The sequence below is a fragment of the Anolis sagrei genome, chromosome 3 (genome assembly GCF_037176765.1).
Source record: "Anolis sagrei isolate rAnoSag1 chromosome 3, rAnoSag1.mat, whole genome shotgun sequence".
NCBI lineage: Eukaryota > Metazoa > Chordata > Lepidosauria > Squamata > Dactyloidae > Anolis > Anolis sagrei.
Genome location: NC_090023.1, coordinates 166,300,666 through 166,321,897, shown reverse-complemented (window position 1 = coordinate 166,321,897; position 21,232 = coordinate 166,300,666). Strand labels below are relative to the sequence as shown.

Sequence of the window (21,232 nt, the reverse complement as noted above, 5' to 3'; positions counted from 1 at the left end):
ATTTGGGATTTGATTGACCTACAGATTTTAAAAAGATCTTGGCGTCCTCGTGGACAACAAGTTAAACATGAGCCAACAATGTGATGTGGCGGCAAAAAAAGCCAATGGGATTTTGGCCTGCATCAATAGGAGCATAGTGTCTAGATCTAAGGAAGTAATGCTACCCCTCTATTCCGCTCTGGTTAGACCACATCTGGAATATTGTGTCCAGTTCTGGGCACCACAATTCAAGAGAGATATTGACAAGCTGGAATGTGTCCAGAGGAGAGCGACTAAAATGATAAAAGTTCTGGAGAACAAGCCCTATGAGGAGCGGCTTAAGGAGCTGGGCATGTTTAGCCTGAAGAAGAGAAGGCTGAGAGGAGATATGATAGCCATGTATAAATATGTGAGAGGAAGCCACAGGGAGGAGGGAGCAAGCTTGTTTTCTGCTTCCCTGGAGACTAGGACGCGGAACAATGGCTTCAAACTGCAAGAGAGGAGATTCCATCTGAACATGAGGAAGAACTTCCTGACTGTGAGAGCCGTTCAACAGTGGAACTCTCTGCCCCGGAGTGTGGTGGAGGCTCCTTCTTTGGAAGCTTTTAAACAGAGGCTGGATGGCCATCTGTCAGGGGTGATTTGAATGCAATATTCCTGCTTCTTGGCAGGGGGTTGGACTGGATGGCCCATGAGGTCTCTTCCAACTCTTTGATTCTATGATTCTATGATGGCTGTGATCCATATCGCTTTTACTGAGAATTAGCTGCTTGGATTTGGATGGGTCTCTTCTAAAGTAAAATTACGGAGGACTGTAGGTCAATCAAATCCCAAATCTCAAATCTTTCTTTATTATAGTCATAGCCCAGCATAAGGAGAGTGGGGTACAGTCTTATCTATATATATAAAAATGCTCTGTGCATAATGAGTACCTTAAAAACAAAAGAATCAATGAACGAAATCACACCAAATTTGGCAACAAAACGTCTCACCACACAAGGAGTGACCATCACTCAAAAAATTATGATTTTGTCATTTGGGAGTTGTAGTTGCTGGGATTTATAGTGCACCTACAATCAAAGAACATTCAGAACTCCATCAGCGATGGAATTGAACCAAACTTGGCACACAGGACTCCAATGACCAACAGAAAATACTGGAAGGGTTTGGTGGGCATTGACCTTAAGTTTTGGAATTGTAGTTCACCTACATCCAGAGAGCACTGTGGACTCAAACAGCGATGGATCTGGACCAAACTTGGCATGAATATTCCATATGCCCAAATACGAACACAGATGGAGTTTGGGGGAAATAAACCTTGACTTTTGGGAGTTGTAGTCACTGGGATTCACAGTTCACCTACAATCAAAGAGCATTCTGAACCCCACAAACGACAGAATCGGAGCAATCTTTCCACACAGATCCCCCATGACCAACAGAAAATACTGAAGGCCATCCAATCCAATTCCCTTCACCAGGGCAAGAAAACGTAATCAAAGTCCTCCTGATAAAGAGCCATCCAGCCATAGATACAGATAGATAGATAGATAGATAGATAGATAGATAGATATGATTCACTAAGCTTCTGCATAGTTTTCATGCATATTGTTTTTACTGTAAATATGCTGTTAACCATTCTGAATCTCGTCATTGAGAGAAAGGCTAGATATAAATGGTGATGATGACAATAATAATGTTACATCTGAGGGAATTATATACAGGAACTGCAGTACTTAGAAATAACAAATTCAAAGTAATCTAAATTACCTTTTCCTGATGAGGGCCTGGGGGGAGGAGAGTGGTCAGAGGCCAACAGGAGCATAATGAGGTCACATTCCAAAAGTAATTGTCAAAGACTTTGCCTTTTCAATATTAAATGGGAAGGAAAAAGTCATCTTGTGATACTTTTAGGGCTAACCAAATTGTTAGTCTTGATTGTTTGAAAATTTATTCATTTCGGATAATTTATTTCCTTCCGTTTGTGTTCTAAAAGTAAAATAATGAGGTGGAATGAAGTCACAGCAATGTATTCCTTTCAATATTATGTTTAAAGGGCATTTTTACAAACATTTCCCAGCTTTTATGCCATTTCTTTACTAATACGGGTTGAGTATCCCTTCTGTGATATGCTTGGGACTGAAAGTATTTTGAATTTCAAATTCTGGGATATCTGTATTTGTGTATACATACAGAATGAGGTTGGCGATGGAATCTGAGTCTCAACATAGAATTCATTTGTTTCATAGATACCTTAAACACAGAGTTTCAAGGTAACTTTATACACAATATTTTGAAAATTGTGTGCATTTCTCATTTGTGTACATTGAGACATCACTATGGGATGCTACTTTGAAGTTTATAATATTTTAGATTTTGAAATTCTGGATAAGGTGAGTTCAATGTATACTTTGCTGTTTCTCTCCCCATCAAATCAGCAAGAAACAACAACAAAGATGGAAGAGGAACAACATGTTACTTTTTAAACATTCAGGAATGACGTAAAGCTTTTATTGGAATCACTAAAATTGCACAATTCTGAACTTTGTTTCACGTTGCAACTCTTAATTGTTAAACACTCTTAAAAGGCAATGCCAATCAATTACTTTTTGAAAAGTGATTTTGCTGCAGTTTACTAAACATTTACTATAAGGAGTGATAGGAACAAACTACTGTGAAGAAAAGAGTCTGTGCCAATTACACAACACAGCTGCAGGGATTGGAGAATTTTACAAACATGATCAGTTTATGTGTTGTGAGAGCTCCTTAATCAACAAACCTCACTTATCAGTGTCATTATTGTTTTGTGACTATGATTCTAAGGATGCAAAGTGGGAAATGTAGTCCAAGGGCTTAGAATGGGGTTAGAAATAAAATTACTACAATGCCAGGGGAGCTGGTAGTTTTTACTTAAGTGAACGCGTGGAATCTATTCTATAATTTACTCCAGGTGCTAATATTATTTTGGAGACAGGATAGCTCCTTTTGGATAGTTCCTTTAAGGCAGGGGTCACAAAACTAAGGCCCGGGGGCCGGATATGGCCCTCCAAGGTCATTAACCCGGCCCTCGCTCAGGGTCAACCTAAATCTGAAATTACTTGAAAGCACACAACAACAACAATCCTATCTCATCAGCCAAAAGCAGGCCCACACTTCCCACTGAAATACTAATAAGTTTATACTTGTTAAAATCGTTCTTCGTTTTAATTGTTGTATTGTACTGAGTAGCCTTCTAATCAAGGTGAAAGAAGAAAGCGCAAAAGCCGGGTTGCAGCTAAACGTCAAAAAAACCAAGATTATGGCAACAAGAATGATTGACAACTGGAAAATAGAGGGAGAAACCGTGGAGGCCGTGACAGACTTTGTATTTCTAGGTGCAAAGATTACTGCAGATGCAGACTGCAGCCAGGAAATCAGAAGACGCTTACTTCTTGGGAGGAGAGCAATGTCCAGTCTCAATAAAATAGTGAAGAGTAGAGACATCAGACTGGCAACAAAGATCCGACTAGTCAAAGCCATGGTATTCCCTGTAGTCACCTACGGATGTGAGAGCTGGACCTTAGGGAAGGCTGAGCGAAGGAAGATCGATGCTTTTGAGCTGTGGTGCTGGAGGAAAGTGCTGAGAGTGCCTTGGACCGCGAGAAGATCCAACCAGTCCATCCTCCAGGAAATAAAGCCCGACTGCTCACTGGAGGGAAAGATACTAGAGACAAAGTTGAAGTACTTTGGCCACATCATGAAGAGACAGCAAAGCCTAGAGAAGACAATTATGCTGGGGAAAGTGGAAGGCAAAAGGAAGAGGGGCCGACCAAGGGCAAGATGGATGGATGGCATCCTTGAAGTGACTGGACTGACCTTGAAGGAGCTGGGGGTGGTGACGGCCGACAGGGAGCTCTGGCGTGGGATGGTCCATGAGGTCACGAAGAGTCGGAGACGACTGAACGAATGAACAACAACAATTGTTTTTAAGTGTTTTTTTGCACTACAAATAAGATATGTGCAGTGTGCATACAAATTCATCCATTTTTTTCTAAAATTATAATCCGGCCCTCCAACAGTTTGAGGGACTGTGACCTGGCCCTCTGTTTAAAAAGTTTGGGGACCCCTGCTTTAAGGTCTAAAATAAACCCAGAGCAGATCACCGCCCTCCTGATATGGGCCATTAGCTACAACTGCATAAAGGAATGAATAGCAGATCTCAGTAGTAATCAATGGGAATAAGGCAAAAAGGTTTAGGCACTCTTAAATCTTATTGTGAATAAAATCCATGCAACAATGTGCTTATTTATGTTTTACTAACTCATTCTCTCTCAACTTCCACTCATTTGAATTTCCACAGTAGGGAAATCTGGATGCAGCATCTTCTATAAGATGCAAATTTGGCAGAAAAAGAAAGAAAAAAGAAAAATATAATCCATTTTGCATAATGTATTCTTATTTTTCTATTTGTGGGGAAGCACAATGACTGTATATACACCATGCTGAACCCCCATCTTCAACAACAGGAAAAAAGTCATCCTCTTGGGCAGGCATTGCCTACATATTTAAAGAAGATCTCTTTATAAGAGCCAGAAATATATTCTTTTTTTTAATAAAAAGAAAGTTGACTTTAAAGGGGACCAGATTCTGCTCTCAGGGTAATAGTATGCTCAATGCATTTTATGTATTCCACTAAAGAAGGGTAGGATAATGCTCTGAATCCAATTGCAATATCCCACTACTATTCAGATATGAATGGTTTTATCATGTTATTACATCTTTCCTAAAAGTTATTTTCCAAACTTTTCTTCTCAGTAGAATGGTATTATTATTTATCATTCAAAGTGCAATTGCTTTCCATTGAAATCTTGTGGTCTACAGCAGGGGTCCTCAAACTTTTTAAACAGAGGGCCAGGTCACAGTCCCTCAAACTGTTGGAGGGCCGGATTATAATTTGAAAAAAACATGAATGAATTCCTATGCACAATGCACATATCTTATTTGTAGTGCAAAAACCACAATACAACAATACAATAAGAAAAATGAACAACAATTTTAACAAATATAAATTTATTAGTATTAGTATCTCATCAACCTGCTTTTGGCTGATGAGATAGGATTGTTGTTGTTGTTGTTGTGTGCCTTCAAGTCATTACAGACTTAGGTTGACCCTGAGCGAGGGCCGAGAGATATTGACAAGCTGGAATGTGTCCAGAGGAGGGTGACTAAAATGATCAAGGGTCTGGAGAACAAGCCCTATGAGGAGCGGCTTAGGGAACTGGGCATGTTTAGCCTGAAGAAGAGAAGGCTGAGAGGAGATATGATAGCCATGTATAAATATGTGAGAGGAAGCCACAGGGAAGAGGGAGCAAGCTTGTTTTCTGCTTCCTTGGAGACTAGGACGCGGAACAATGGCTTCAAACTACAAGAGAGGAGATTCCATCTGAACATTAGGAAGAACTTCCTGACTGTGAGAGCCGTTCAGCAGTGGAACTCTCTTCCCCGGAGTGTGGTGGAGGCTCCTTCTTTGGAAGCTTTTAAGCAGAGGCTGGATGGCCATCTGTCAGGGGTGATTTGAATGCAATATTCCTGCTTCTTGGCAGGGGGTTGGACTGGATGGCCCATGAGGTCTCTTCCAACTCTTTGATTCTATGAAATGACCTTGGAGGGCCGCATCCGGCCCCCGGGCCTTAGTTTGAGGACCCCTGGTCTACAGAGTATAATATTTATGTTTAATATTTCTTAAAACACAAAAAGTTCAATTGAATTGGAAAAGTAGTACATTCTGAAAGAAATTTAAAAGATCTTAAAACCTCAATACATTATCAGGCAGAATGACATCCTTTTAACCTAACTTGTTCTAAAACGGACTTATGGAAAGAGTTTCATCAAAATCATTGAAACTTATTGTAGACTATTCATGGAATAAGACCTGAAAGTAATTCTAGAGTGGTTAAAAAGACTTCTTCAAGGAGATGATATTGTACTGAAATTACAGGAATATTGCCAGCTACTAGCATGGTAAGAGCTTGATGAAATTCTACAGGGGAAGAAACCATACATTAAGGCAACTATTTTCAGCCACTGTCAAGTGACTGTTCCTCAGGAGGGTAGGAAGCAAGAAGGGAGAGGAATGAAAATGTAAGAGAGATAGCTAGAGATTAAGGTACTCTAAGGAGTAATTCTTTATACAGTGATACTTTGATTTAAGAGATTAATTTGTTCTATGATCAAACTCTTAACTTGAAACATTCTTATCTCAAAGCAAATTTCCCATTGAAATGCAATCAATCTGTTCCACCCTCCCATTTTTGTCACATAAATAAGAAGTTTAGTTTATAAATAACAAATTATGTATACATGCGCATTCACATGGAACAATAAAAAAAGTCCACGCTTTGGTTACATCCCGTTTAGACTACTGCAACGCTCTCTACGTGGGGTTGCCTCTGAAGACTGCCCGGAAGCTGTAGCAAGTACAACGTGCGGCAGCCAGATTACTAACGGGTGTTGGGTACAGGGAGCACACCACTCCGCTGTTACACCAGCTCCACTGGCTGCCAATTAGCTTCCGAGCACAATTCAACATGCTGGTGTTAACCTATAAAGCCCTAAACGACTCCTGCCCGGTTTACCTCTCTGAACGTATTCTCCCCTACGAACCATCAAGATTACTAAGATCATCTGGAGGGGCCCTGCTCTCGGTCCTGCCGGCCTCACAAGCGCGGCTGGTGGGGACGAGGGACAGGGCCTTCTCGGTAGTGGCCCCGCGACTCTGGAACTCTCTCCCGCCAGAGGTTAGAACCGCCCCAGCAATCCTGACATTCAGGAAACAGGTGAAGTTGTGGTTATGGAGACAGGCTTTCGAAGAATGAGACAATGATCTGGATGGAAGGCGGTGTATATTCGATTTTAGTATGACAACTGACCACTGTAGTTTTAAATATATGTGCTTTTTAAATGTTTTATTGTAATGTGTATTTTGATATTTTACCGATTGTATGTGTTTTTATGGTTGGAAACCGGGCTGAGTCCCTCTAATGAGGTGAGAAGCTCGGTATATAAAACTTTGAAATAAATAAATAAAAATAAAAAAGAAAGATGAACTTTAAAATGGTGGAAGCAAAACATTGTGGCAAGGAAGCACAGTGGAGAGGCAGAAGCTTAATTTTCTTCATACTCTTTTCATTCCAGCCTCCTTCCCACTCTCTCTTCATGATGCCAAACATACCAGGAATAAAAGCCACACAAAATCAACTAAACAAAAGTTCCTTAAAGCAGACAAGAGCAAAGCGGACAGCAATCTCCCAAAGCAGACAAGAGCATGAGGCACAAGGCACAGAGGCTGCTCCCTGGAAGCCCTAAAGCCCTGTACTATCACGCTAGCATTCCCTCTGGCTCTCACTCTTAACTCAAAATGCTGCTCTTATGTCAAAGCAAAACTGAACAGAGTGACAGCTCTTAAATCAAAATGGTCTTAAGTTGGGAGGTTCCACTGTACTGTGCTAAAAGCAGGGCCAGTACAGCATGATCTCTTACCGACTGGTTCAACATCAATTATTTCACTTAGCTATGGTCCAAAATATACTGTCCCTCGGATTTATTTGTGGACCACTTTAGGTCCTCTAGTGTGATTCTTTGGTATCGTCCTATCAGAAGCATAGTGAAAAATAGGCTTTATTATTATTTACTGTTTTAGTTATTCATGAGGGAATCTTGGAATGTATCCTTTGTGGATAAGGGTTCACACCATATAGGAGGGTGAGCAGGCATGTAGCCAGGGGGGGGCTTGAGGGGCTTCAGCCCCCCCCCCGAAATTCTCATGGTGGTTCGCGAAAAGGCCTTACTGGTGCATTATTTAAACTGTTATGTTTATTCATATCATGATCTGATCACCATACTCAATATATCCCATATGCATGGGGGTATTGGGGTAATGATACCAAAGGTTTGCTAGGCTAGACCCTCTTTCACTCAGACTCAGCCCCCCCGAAACTCAACCCCCCCGAACCCCCCCTGAAATTCCCCCCCCCCCCCCCCGAAATGAAATCCTGGCTACGGGCCTGAGAATGAGGGTCATTTGACTTTACCTTCTGTTAGGAAGTGGTACTTTCCCTAAGTTAGACTGCCTTCTGTCAAAGTTTAAGTGAAAAGAATTAGACAAATGCTTAGGGCATAAAATCTCACTGTCTAATTGGCACTGAACACTAGAACATTAGATTCTCAGTGCAAAGAGGAAGTATATTTATGATTATATGATACTGAGAATGACAGTGGATTTTGTGGCTATTGCCATCACATCCTGTTTCTGAACTTCCCAGGCAATCACAAGGTCTATAACTTTGCTGTTAAAAATCGCAAGTTTTTTTAAAGCAGAAGTTCTATTCTAAGTCATGCTTTGTGATCGAGGGTCTGATATAAAACTATACTTATTGAAAACTAGCCATCCCCTGCCATGCGTTGCTGTGGCCCAGTCTGTGTATATGTGTTTTCTGTATATTATAAGTATATTGTATATACATATAATATTTTAATATCATAATGTAATGCATTATATTATTTACTCTGTTATAAATACATAATAAATGCATTATTATTATTACATTTATTATTTTACTTTATTATTGTTATTATTGCATTTATTATTTTACTCTATTTATTATTATAGTTAATATTACATTTTCATTATATTACTCTATTATTATTATTATTACCTTTATTATTTATTTTAATCTATTTATTTTATTGGAAGGATACACAAGCACATTTACATTGAAGAAGGTCAGAATGATTTAATCAGAGTTGGGCAGTCTTATCTTAAATATTCAAAACATTTAACCTCTTGATGCCTCAATTAATGTAATTTTATCTGTATCTATTTATATTTTGAAATTGACCAGTAGCTGCTGCATTTCCCAACCCCGGCTTATACTTGAGTCAATATATTTCCCCAGTTTTTTGTGGTAAAATTAGGTGCCTCGGCTTATATTCGGGTCGGCTTATACTCGAGTATATACGATAATGCTAATAATAATATGATATATTTATATACTTATATTACATGTAATATTACTTTTTTTATCGTGTCAGGAGTGACTTGAGAAACTGCAAGTCGCTTCAGGTGTAAGAGAATTGGCCGTCTGCAAGGACGTTGCCCAGGGGACGCCAGGATGATGATGTTGATGTTTTTATCATCCTTGTGGGAGGCTTCTCTCATGTCCCTGCATGAGAGCTGGAGCTGATAGAAGGAGCTCATCCGCCACTCATCAGATTCGAACCTGCGACCTGTCGGTCTTCAGTCCTGCCGGCACAGGGGTTTAACCCACTGCGCCACTGGGGGCTCCTGTAATATTACTAGTAATAATATATACATACAATATATTATATTATTAGCATAGTATAGTATCAGTATTAAATATTACTATATTGTATTATATTACTATATTATTTGCAATATTATTTATTTATTTATTATTTATTATTGCACTTGTATACCGCTAATATCTCAGCCTAAATCGGCGACTCATTGCGGTTTACAACATTTAAAAACAACAATATTCAATTTAAAAACATAAGAACACATATACAATATAAAATTATTGGGCCACCAATAACAATCCAAATGCATCTCGTAACTGGAATCGCAATCCAAATTCATCGTCAATGATTACCAATCCTTAATCGTCAAAATTCGTTTCGTCGGATTATCCGAATCCTTGTTCAAACATCCATGTCTTCAGTCTTTTCCAAAACGCCATCAGCGAGGGAGCTGATCTTACCTCTATAGGGAGGGTGTTCCAAAGCCGAGGGGCCACCACAGAAAATAATATTTAATAATATTAATAATATTTAATAATAATAATATTTAATATTTAATGCTGATACTATACTATGCTAATAATATAATATATTGTATGTATATCTTGTAAGCCGCTCTGAGTCCCCTTTGGGGTGAGAAGGGCGGCATATGTGTGTGTGTGTGTATGTGTGTTTGTGTATATATGTGGTTTTGTGCATGCGTTGTAATGTATTTTTGTTTTTTGGGTTTTTAAGACTTTCTGCTGTGTTTTTCAGTGTGTTTATGAATGATGGTCACTCGTTGGCCTGATAGGTGTATTGTGTCCAAATTTGGTGTCATTTTTTTCCAGTAGTTTTTGAGTTATGTTAATCCCACAAACTAATATTACATTTTTATTTATATAGATAAGTTGCACTCGTGGTCCTTTTGATTAAAGTTTTATCCCAGCTCAAATAATTTGATGCGATTCATTAATAGCTCTTGCATCTATGTCAAACAAAGTGACTTCCTTAATTAGGAATCAATTCCTTTGGATTATTTATTGATAAATAAAACAAAATCTAGACAACCACTTTCAGCTTTCATTCTAATAATTTATAGGGGGAGTAGGATAAAATCCAATATTTTAAAAAGGCAACAAGATACCTTTTCCTTTCACAGTATGTGCACAATGACGAAGTTCCAGTCAGAGTAGACCAACTTAATACAATGTTAAATGGTGAATCGACGCTTATATTAAGCACCATGGATTTAATAGACTCACTCTTCTTGTAACTACCAATAGCCCTGTGTTTCCTATGAATTCAGTATTAGGTACGAACTATATAATTCACATAGACTTTGACTAGGCAAAACTACGGTGAGGTGGATCTGTAATTGGTTAAGTGGACGAACACAGAGAGTGTTCACTAATGCTTCCTCTTGATCTTGGAAAGAAGTGACGAGTGGAGTGCCGCAGGGTTCCATCCTGGGCCCGGTCCTGTTCAACATCTTTATTAATGACTTAGATGAAGGGCTAGAAGGCATGATCATCAAGTTTGCAGACGACACCAAATTGGGAGGGATAGCCAATAGTCCAGAGGACAGGAGCAGAATTCAAAACGATCTTGACAGATTAGAGAGATGGGCCAAAACTAACAAAATGAAGTTCAACAGTGACAAATGCAAGATACTCCACTTTGGCAGAAAAAATGAAATGCAAAGATACAGAATGGGTGACGCCTGGCTCGAGAGCAGTACGTGTGAAAAAGATCTTGGAGTCCTCGTGGACAACAAGTTAAACATGAGCCAACAATGTGATGTGGCGGCAAAAAAAGCCAATGGGATTTTGGCCTGCATCAATAGGAGCATAGTGTCTAGATCTAAGGAAGTAATGCTACCCCTCTATTCTGCTTTGGTTAGACCACACCTGGAATATTGTGTCCAATTCTGGGCACCACAATTCAAGAGAGATATTGACAAGCTGGAATGTGTCCAGAGGAGGGCGACTAAAATGATCAAGGGTCTGGAGAACAAGCCCTATGAAGAGCGGCTTAGGGAGCTGGGCATGTTTAGCCTGAAGAAGAGAAGGCTGAGAGGAGATATGATAGCCATGTATAAATATGTGAGAGGAAGCCACAGGGAGGAGGGAGCAAGCTTGTTTTCCGCTTCCTTGGAGACTAGGACGCGGAACAATGGCTTCAAACTACAAGAGAGGAGATTCCATCTGAACATAAGGAAGAACTTCCTGACTGTGAGAGCTGTTCAGCAGTGGAACTCTCTGCCCCGGAGTGTGGTGGAGGCTCCTTCTTTGGAAGCTTTTAAGCAGAGGCTGGATGGCCATTTGTCAGGGGTGATTTGAATGCAATATTCCTGCTTCTTGGCAGGGGGTTGGACTGGATGGCCCATGAGGTCTCTTCCAACTCTTTGATTCTATGATTCTATGATTCTATGTTATTGTGTTAAGAGCCCACTCTTTGGATTCTGGAACCAAGTTTATGATGTTCTCAGTAGCACAAATATTCACGAACATTCATCTTTCTATTATTTGTTCCCAATTTTGTGTTTAATAACAAGAGCATCTGACAATATAAGATACTTGGGGAAACCTGCTTTGCTGCTGCACAGACAATTTTGCATGGGTTTTCATTGTTTTATTTATTGATGGAAAACAAGCCAGAGAGTGGCCTTAAATTTACAAAAGAAAGATCCCATAAAAGTATCAAATTCTTCTGACTTGCTCAACAAATGCTAGGAATTAATCGTAAGATGGAAGACTTCCAGTACTGCTGAGGGCAAGAATCCCAGTAATACATTTGTTTCTGTAAAAAGAAGAACTGTCAGCATCAAGACTCTAAAACAGAGTTTTGATCTGTGTAAGATTCAACTCCTGCCAAATTTGAAACATGGAAATAATGTGAAAGCACAGCAGCAAAGAGTTAGCTCATAGAGTAGAGCTCTCATATTGCTCAGACTAATGAGCAAAGCTGACATGGGTGATTTCATAAGCATTAAGAAATACCACCTGATTTGCTCTGACCTATCTGGGTTTAGAGTACTCTAAATACCCTAAAGGCACCATATTTCATCTGATCTTAGAAGCTAACTTCCAAGTCCAGATGAATGGAAGATCATCAATGAATTCCAGGTGCTGTAGGCTAGACTTCAGAGGAGAGAACTGGCAAAACCATCTCTGAATATTCCTTGCTTAATATGGGATTCATGACGTTGCCATAAGTCAACAGGGTACTTGAAGTCATGTGTACACACACAATTCGTTTCAGTCCAAGGCTTCCTAAAGTGGCCTGGATGTCTTAGTTACACCCTTTGACTTAAAGTAGAGAAGAAGAAAGAAGAAGAAGAACTTTATTTTTCTACCCCACCTCCATCTCCCCGAAGGGACTTGGGGCGGCTTACATGGGGCCCAAGCCCAAGGCAAAATACAATTAAAAACAAAGCAAAAACAATTAAGACAGCATAAAAAACCGTAAAACAACATAACAATAATATTGTGGAAGGCTTTCATGGCTGGAATCACTCAGTTCTTGTGGGTTTTTCGGGCTATATGGCCATGCCTCTAGAACATGACCATATAGCCCGAAAAAACCCACAAGAACTGAATAACAATAATAGCTAGCAACAACAATAACAGCAGACTAATTTTGGAGAGGGGGAGGAAGGACCACTACATGAACTAGTTAAAGGATAAGTCAGGCATGTAGCCGGGGGGGGGGGGGGGCTTTGGGGGCTTTGGGGGCTTAACCCCCCCCCCTGAAATTCTCATGGTGGTCTGCAAAAAGGCCTTACTGGTACATTATTTAAACTGTTATGTTTATTCATATCATGATCTGATTACCATGCTCAATATATCTCATATGCATGGGAGTATTGGCGTAACAATACAAAAGGTTTGCTAGGGTAGACCCTCTTTCACTCAGAGTCACCCCCCCCCCCCCCGAATCAAAATCCTGGCTACGGGCCTGGGATAAGTGGTTTAGTATGGTGGGTAACAATGTATAACAGTATAGGAGGGTACACTGAGCTCGCTACTCCAGCTTAATTTTACATTCGGAGTCTCTACTAGTTGTTCTTGTATCTCTTTGTGCATTCTTTATTTTACTCCAATGTCCAGTACAGCTATTAATGCATGATCATCATACCTAAATTTAGTCCAACAACCTAAATGAATTTTTAATACAGCTATAAAACTTCCTGTCTCGAAGCATGCATGTCCTAAGCAAGGCAATAATCAGGCCCTTTATCTTCTCTTGATTCACGGTGGCACAGAAACTCAGAGGTAGGAAAGTCAGCAGGAGAGGTTTAACTGGTTTCATTAATCATTGCTAAGTTTAAAAGATAGATTTCAATTACATTTACAGTAGAACAAGGGTCCCCAAACTAAGGCCCACAGGTCGGATGCAGCCCTCTGGGATCATTTACCTGGCCCTCGCCCTAAACTTTATTGATACTTAGCATTGGCCTATGTCTGAAATAACTTGAAGGCACACAAGAATCCTTGTTAACTTGACTATCTCATCAGCAACAGCAGGCCCACAGTTCCCATTGAAATACTGCTAAATTGATGTTGGTTAAAATTGTTCTTCATTTTATATATTGTATTGCTCTTTCTTGTTTTTCTGTGCCAAAAATAAGATATGTGCAGTGTGCATAAGGATACATTCATGTTTTTTTCAAACTATAATCCATCCCCTGCAACAGTCTGAGGGACCGGACCATGAACTGGCCCTCTGTTTAAAAAGTTTGAGGACCCCTGCCGTGGAAGCTAAAAATATAAGTATTATGTTTGTGTTATGTTATGTTTAATTACCATTTAAATTTAAATTAGAAGCAGTAACAATTTTGAGAAACCCTATTTGTCATCCATCCCACTACTGACCCTTTTCTTGTTTTTCCCTTTTGACACATGGCTCCCATCAAAAGTCTCAGTGATAGGGGCTTCAGAATTAAGGTTTCCATCACAGAAGGGGAATCGGTTTGTGGTATCTGGTGTCAAATATGGAGGAATTCCTGGGTGGAATCATAGAATCATAGAATCATAGAATCAAAGAATCAAAGAGTTGGAAGAGACCTCATGGGCCATCCAGTCCAACCCCCTGCCAAGAAGCAGGAATATTGCATTCAAATCACCCCTGACAAATGGCCATCCAGCCTCTGCTTAAAAGCCTCCAAAGAAGGAGCCTCCACCACACTCCGGGGCAGAGAGTTCCACTGCTGAACGGCTCTCACAGTCAGGAAGTTCTTCCTAATGTTCAGATGAACATTAGGAAGAACATTAGGAAGAACATTAGGACCAGTGCCCTTCCACACTGGACTGACTTTTTCATTTGGAACCTTTTAATCTTTGAATTAACCAATCTACCATATTCTAATCAGAAACAAAAAATTTAAAAAATCTGATAACCATTAGCATTTATAAATGTACAACCTGTCGACTCTTTAGCATATTCTCCCATTTAATAATTTAATTAACAAGTTTATGAAGTAAAGGAGAAGGAGAAAAAGAACGACTATTGGTTTTAAAAGAATTAAGTTAAAAGTCCAAATTACATCAATTATTTTAAGATAATATAAGTAAGTTACCGCTCTATTTCAAAACATTCAACAATGTATAACTGAATTGAATTTCAGAGTTAGTTATGTCACTGCAGAGGCCATTAAACCAAATGGAACATCTGTCTCAATTACACGTTTTGGGGATCACAAAATGACATTTCTTTCCTACCTTAGGTGGCAGAATAGCTTTGCCAGACTTTGGTACTATGTGCCTTTGGCTTGGGGGCAGAGACTAGAAAGTTACTTCTAAAAATCAGCTTGTACCCATTACATTTCATCATCATCATCATGATTATCATCATCATCATCATCTTTAATTACTTATTAATCACCCTCCATCCGAGATGCTCCAGGTGATTTACATAGCAGAAATTATACAGGATAAAACACATACATACAAATATTAAAATTAACATGGGTCAAATGCTCTAGTAAAAAGCCAGGTCATAAGTGCTAGGATAAAATGCCCTAAGTCACGCATGGCTCTCACATAGGGAGTCAAGGAATTCCATAAGGCAGGGGCAGAAACAGAGAAGGCCCTGCGTCTGGTGCTTTCCAAGGGCCCGGTATACAGAGCAAATCGCGTTGGGATGGTCGTGGCGACCTCCGATGAAGGTAGAAGGAGAGACGGTCTCTAAGATACAATGGACCCTGGCCATATAAAGTTTTAAAGGTCAGGACCAGCATCTTATACAAACCACGATACTCAATTGGGACCCAGTGTAGATGCCGCAGCACTCGTGTTATATGGCATTTCATGGGTGTTTTTGTGAGTAACCTGGCTGCAGCATTCTGGACAATACGGAGCTTTCGGGTCGTAGAAATAGGAAGGCCAACATACAAGGCGTTACAATAGTCTAGCCTAGATGTGACCGTGGCATGGATGACTGTTGCCAGAGCATTTGAAAAAGTTATTTTTTGTCATTATGCTTTATGAAGGTTTTCTAGGTAACCTGTTATGTTTTCTACTTTTTGATGCCTTTTGAGAAAGACAAATGACCTTAAAGGTAATTTTTAAATACAATTAAATTCTTAATCATCACACCAATGAAGAACCTTCATCCTCACTTATTATATTATTATTTTTACATTTAACTTTGTTTTATCCATGTTACTCAATTGGACCTTATCACAGACAGCTATATTGCTTTTTTTTACTTGTTACTTCCAATCCATTTGGAGCGGGAAGGACAACATTTGTGGCAGCAAAATATTTTGTAACATATTAGAAATGGTACCCCCACACACAAAGAGAAAGATTTCACCACATCTAGATATTACTAAGCAACTGTCTACTTTAGATAAATGGAAGTGCAATTTCCAGACAACAATGCTACACTATTTATACCCAGTAACAACCTTGTATTTAATATATGCCAAAGGCAATTGCTTCACTGGTAAAAAGCTGACAAAGAATTCATATGCACTTCTAATCTTTTATCTTCTATTTATGGCTGACACTAGGAGCTATATAAGCATTGTTGTTGCTGCTTTAAAGAAATCAGGTGGACAGATATTTTGCAATTCAGTCGTGAAATGTTTCTTCTCTACGTATACACAGTCTTAATTTCTGTAACTAGGGGAAATTCAATGACTCGGGCCCAGAAAAGGTGCACAACTAGTTCATGGTGTTGACAAGTATCCATGGGGATTCAATTCGAAAATCAACCATTGTTTTAATGCAAAACAGTTGCTGTTGCATTGAGAAGAGCCGCACGAGATGGGTTATGGAGAACTAAAATTTGATGATTGTGTCCCAAGCTAAATAGTGGAAAGAGACTAGTAGGTGACCTTTCTATCCTAGGTTTTGAACTGACCCCTTTAAAGTTTGTGTCACTCATCACATACATCTCTACAAAGTCATCTCAAGGCAACAGCAACAGTATACATCAAGGGCACAGGTCTTCTCAACTTCTTGGCCTCATGGCCAAAGAAACAGAATAGATCAGGTAATGTTTTTACAGGATCTACAGTTCTTTGGTAAAGTACTCTACAAGTATTCAGATTAAACAGGAAGAGATGTAAAGAACTGTTTTAGGCTGGTACACCTAGCACAGATTTCTGGCATCCCCTTCCTTCCTTCTTGGCATTGATTGTCCCCTATACCAAAATGCAAATGGATTTCAGAAGTCCTTTCAGTTTCTCAGGCAGTCTGGTTCATAAAAGTGGAAATGTGAAGTCTCTTTCAGAAATGACAGTAGAAAGACCAATTGCAGACCCCATTGCAGGATTCTTCGGCTCCTTGTCAAACATTTTCCCACCTTCCAATTGAGAATGAGATGGAAAGACTGCCCATACAAATCAATCAATCAAATCATTTATTTCGGTCATTGACCAGCACATTTGTCTGGTTGCTCCTGACACGATAAATAAATATAAATAAATTGACCAGCACAGGAAATAGAAGTCACATTTTCATACAAAACTTGGTATTTTTGGTACATTAATATATATATATAACTACTGAAGCGCAATATGGGTGAGGAAGCGGAAGGGGAAACAGGATAAAAACATACAATGCACAGATCCATCACCAAATTGTAGATTCAGGGAAGAAGATTACTGGACACACAGTTAACTTTTGGAACTAGTCATTCCCTGACTGCCCATACAAATCTCACAGAACCCATCTCCTAGGACGCCTGCAGGAGAAGAAGCTGTACTTACCAAGGTCGGCCTTTTCCTTCAAAATGTCTTTAAAGTTGAGGCCGCTGTTGTGTGTGGATTGCCTGAATTTACTCAGTGCTTCTTTCTGCCCATCCTTCCCTAGTTCTGTGGGTCGAACGGCTTCACCCCGGAGACCACACTTCCATTTGGAGAAGTCCGCTTGAGCCCATTTTGCCAAGTCTTCTAGCTTCACTGTTACCTTCTCTGAAGCAGCGATAACTTCATCCTGAAAAAGGCAATCACACAAGAAAGGAAGAGTCAGGTTTGGCTCCAAAGTTATATAGCAAATTTTGCCATGCTTACTTGGCGACATTTTAGTCCAGTCACTGATTAGGCTTTTGCTAAATTAATTTTCACAATCACTTATACAGAATATGCTAAACAATGGAGATGAGTGCAAAATGGGAGTATATTTTGAGTGAAATATCTTCTCTGTGGGTATTCCCCATTCACTGCTCACACGCTTCTCGCGTACAATTCATGTAAAACAATTTCCATGCATCTCTAGATATGTAGAAGCATTAATTAATGCAGGTATTTCAACTTTTCTTCCTGCCAAAACACAGCCCTATCAGTTCCCAGTTTATTTAGCCAATGCTTTTATTTCAAAACAAAAGACCTGTGTAAGTCTTTAAACTGAATTTGGACAGCCATCTCTCTGGAGTGCTTTAGTTGTAGACTCCCGCATGGCAGAAGGTTGGAGAAGATGATGATTATGATGATGTTTATGGTCCTTGAAATCTCTTCTAATCCTATTAAAGCACTTGGAATATTCACAAATATTCTAGAACACAGTGGCAGTTGAGACAATGTCTACTCAAGCTTTGCTTGAATGTAAGGGAGAACACAAGTGCTCTATGACCAAATCACTATAGAACTTTCAAGAACTGCAGCTAATATTAACTTTGGTCTTTTTTTGTCAAGTTTATTTGAAGGGGTGGGGACTAATTCAGGAAAACATCACCCAACAAATTTGTGTGTTCTGTACTTCAGTTTGATCCATTATCCATCTTATGGCTTCAGTAAGTACCGTAAACAGATTCAGCAAAGTTTGGAATGTCAGCTTTAAAAATTAATGATTCATTAATTGTGAGTGAGCTCCAGGAACAACTTGTTACTGTAAGGAAAACCTTTAATTTATTCTGGCACTTGTTAATATTCAAAAGAAACCAGTCTGCAAGATGGAGCTCTCACATTACGCCAAACTTTGCCAATTTGTAGGTTCTTGTAGGTTTGTTCGGGCTATAGGGCCATGTTCTAGAGCAGGGGTTAGGAACCTTCGGCTCTCCAGGTGTGGTGGACTTCAACTCCCACAATTCCTTGAGGCTCGGCATTCGCCCCAAAGGCTTACCTTGGCCTCAAGGAATTGTGGGAGTTGAAGTCCACCACACCTGGAGAGCCGAAGGTTCCCCATGCCTGTTCTAGAGGCATTTCTCCTGACGTTTCGCCTGCATCTATGGCAAGCATCCTCAGAGGTGAGGATGCTTGCCATAGATGCAGGCGAAACGTCAGGAGAAATGCCTCTAGAACATGGCCTTATAGCCCGAACAAACCCACAAGAACCTCGTGATTCCAGCCATGAAAGCCTTCGACAATACATTTGCCAATTTGCATACAAAGCCTTACTTTTTGGAGATGATATCAGAGTGCTTTACCAGGCGGCCCTTCTAGAAGACTAGGTTGGCCTCTTCTCTGCTGCAACATTTATCCCAGCAAGGGAATGGTAAATCTTGCTTACTGAAGATGGATTGATAATTCACTCTAGAGGCTTTTTGGACCCTAGAAGCCATGGATATCTCCAAATCATAGAATTGGAAGAGACCCCAAGGGCCACTCCGTTCAACCCCACTCTGCCATGCAAGAAAATATTATCAAATCACTCTGGACAAATAGCCATCCAGCCTCTGTTTAAAAACCTCCAGAGAAGGACACTTTATACACCCTATGCTTCACTCTCCGTGATGTCTAAGGCTCCGAAGTCTCTCAGATATCCTCCGTATGAAGCATTTGACTGGCAATAATGGACACTCCAAAAAGCTATCCCAACTACTTTTCCCATGGTGGGGGCAACAAGCTGAATCTATGCAAATCTCCACTGCATCATTTCCCTATCCAGTTTGATTCCTCTATTGCCACACACACCTGCTTTAGTCCAAACTGAAATCCATTTGGAAAGTCACACGAGACTCCCATTATTTACCCACATCAAGGCAAGAGTTTATTTCTACTGTGTGCACATTTTTGCCATTTTGGTTTATGTGTGATCAGTCAACCACAAAAGCTTGTGGGCTTTTAAAAATGCATATGTACTTAATCAAACAGTTTTTTGTTTTCCCTTTGTTCAGACTGCCCACCTGCATTTCTATTAAGTGGAGCCAGAAAAGAAGAGAGAGGTGAAATGCCATCCTGCAAATGTGACTGAGCTCGTAACTTAAATCATTCTTATCTTAAAGTGAATTTTCCAATTGAAATGCCCCTCTGAACCACCCCCCCCCCAAATTTTTGTTATATGCTTTTGAATGAGAAAATGTAGTTCGTAAATAACAAATAATGTATAAATGCACATTTCCAAGGAGCAATAAAAAGAATTATCAACTTTAAAATGGTAGAAATACAAAGTTGTGGCAAGGAAGCACAAAGCGAAGAGGTAGAAGCATTATTTTCTTCATACTGGACTCATTCCAACCTCTCTCCCTATCTTGCCCTCCCTACCTCTCTTTTTTCATGAAGTCAAACATACCAGGAATAAAAACTACACAAAATCAACTAAGCCAAAATTCCTCAAAGCGGGTAAGAACAAAGCGGACAGCAATCTCCTAAAGCAGGCAAGAGCACGAGGCACAGAGGCTGCTCCCTTGAAGCCCTGTACTCTCGCACTAGCACTCCTTCTGGTGCTCGCTCTTAACTAAAAATGCTGTTCATACGTCTTAGTGAAACCCAGGCCGAGAAATGGCACTTAACTCAAAACACTCTTAAGTTGGGATGCTCTTAAGACAAGGTTCCACTGAAATACATTTTTAATCTGCATTAGCCGCTCCGAGTCCCCATTGGGGAGATGGTGGCGGGGTATAAAGATTATTATTATTATTATTATTATTATTATTATTATTATTATTGTATTGTCGAAGGCTTTCATGGCCGGAATCACTCAGTTCTTGTGGGTTTTTTCGGGCTATATGGCCATGTTCTAGAGGCATTTCTCTAGAAAGAGAGAAAAACAGCAGAGAGAAAAACAGGCAGGGACATCTAATCACCTTTCAAGAAGAGTTTGCTCCAGGCACTGTCAGCCCATTGTATGCTAATCAAGGTGGTCAGTTGAAAAGATTCACACCTAGCCCAACTCACAAAAGCCTTTTGTCTCACCCATGTCTTTCCACAGATATATAAACCCCTTTTTCCCAGCTCCAGCAGACCTCTGAGGATGCTTGCCATAGATGCAGGCGAAACGTCAGGAGAAATGCCTCTAGAACATGGCCATATAGCCCGAAAAAACCCACAAGAACTGAATTATTATTATTATTATTATTATTATTATTATTATTATATAGCAGTGTAGATGGGGCCTAATAAAAGGTACTCAATGCTTCCAATAGCACCCTAGCCTCCAATAGCCACAGAGCAGCTTGGACTGCCACTGCCAGTTCTCCCAGTATCAGGCTTCTAATATCCCACTACTCCAGCCTGCCAGCATTGTGTGCAAACATCCACACATTCTTCAATGTATTTCACACTCGCCATGGCATCAGGGAATATCATTCC

General features: G+C 39.9%; 1 protein-coding gene across 4 annotated transcripts in view; it reads right to left on the bottom strand.

Annotated features, from left to right (window-relative positions):
* Positions 1 to 21,232, bottom strand: part of ARID5B (AT-rich interaction domain 5B) — a 330,077-nt gene that overhangs the window by 231,043 nt on the left and 77,802 nt on the right. For all 4 annotated transcript variants that reach the window (XR_010909490.1, XM_067465662.1, XM_067465661.1 and 1 more), the window contains exon 3: positions 17,474 to 17,699. Coding sequence is in view for 3 of the 4 variants with exons in the window: in XM_067465662.1 (XP_067321763.1) it covers positions 17,474 to 17,699 (226 nt within the window). In the remaining variant the exon portion in view is untranslated. The remainder of the gene's footprint in view (positions 1 to 17,473; positions 17,700 to 21,232) is intronic.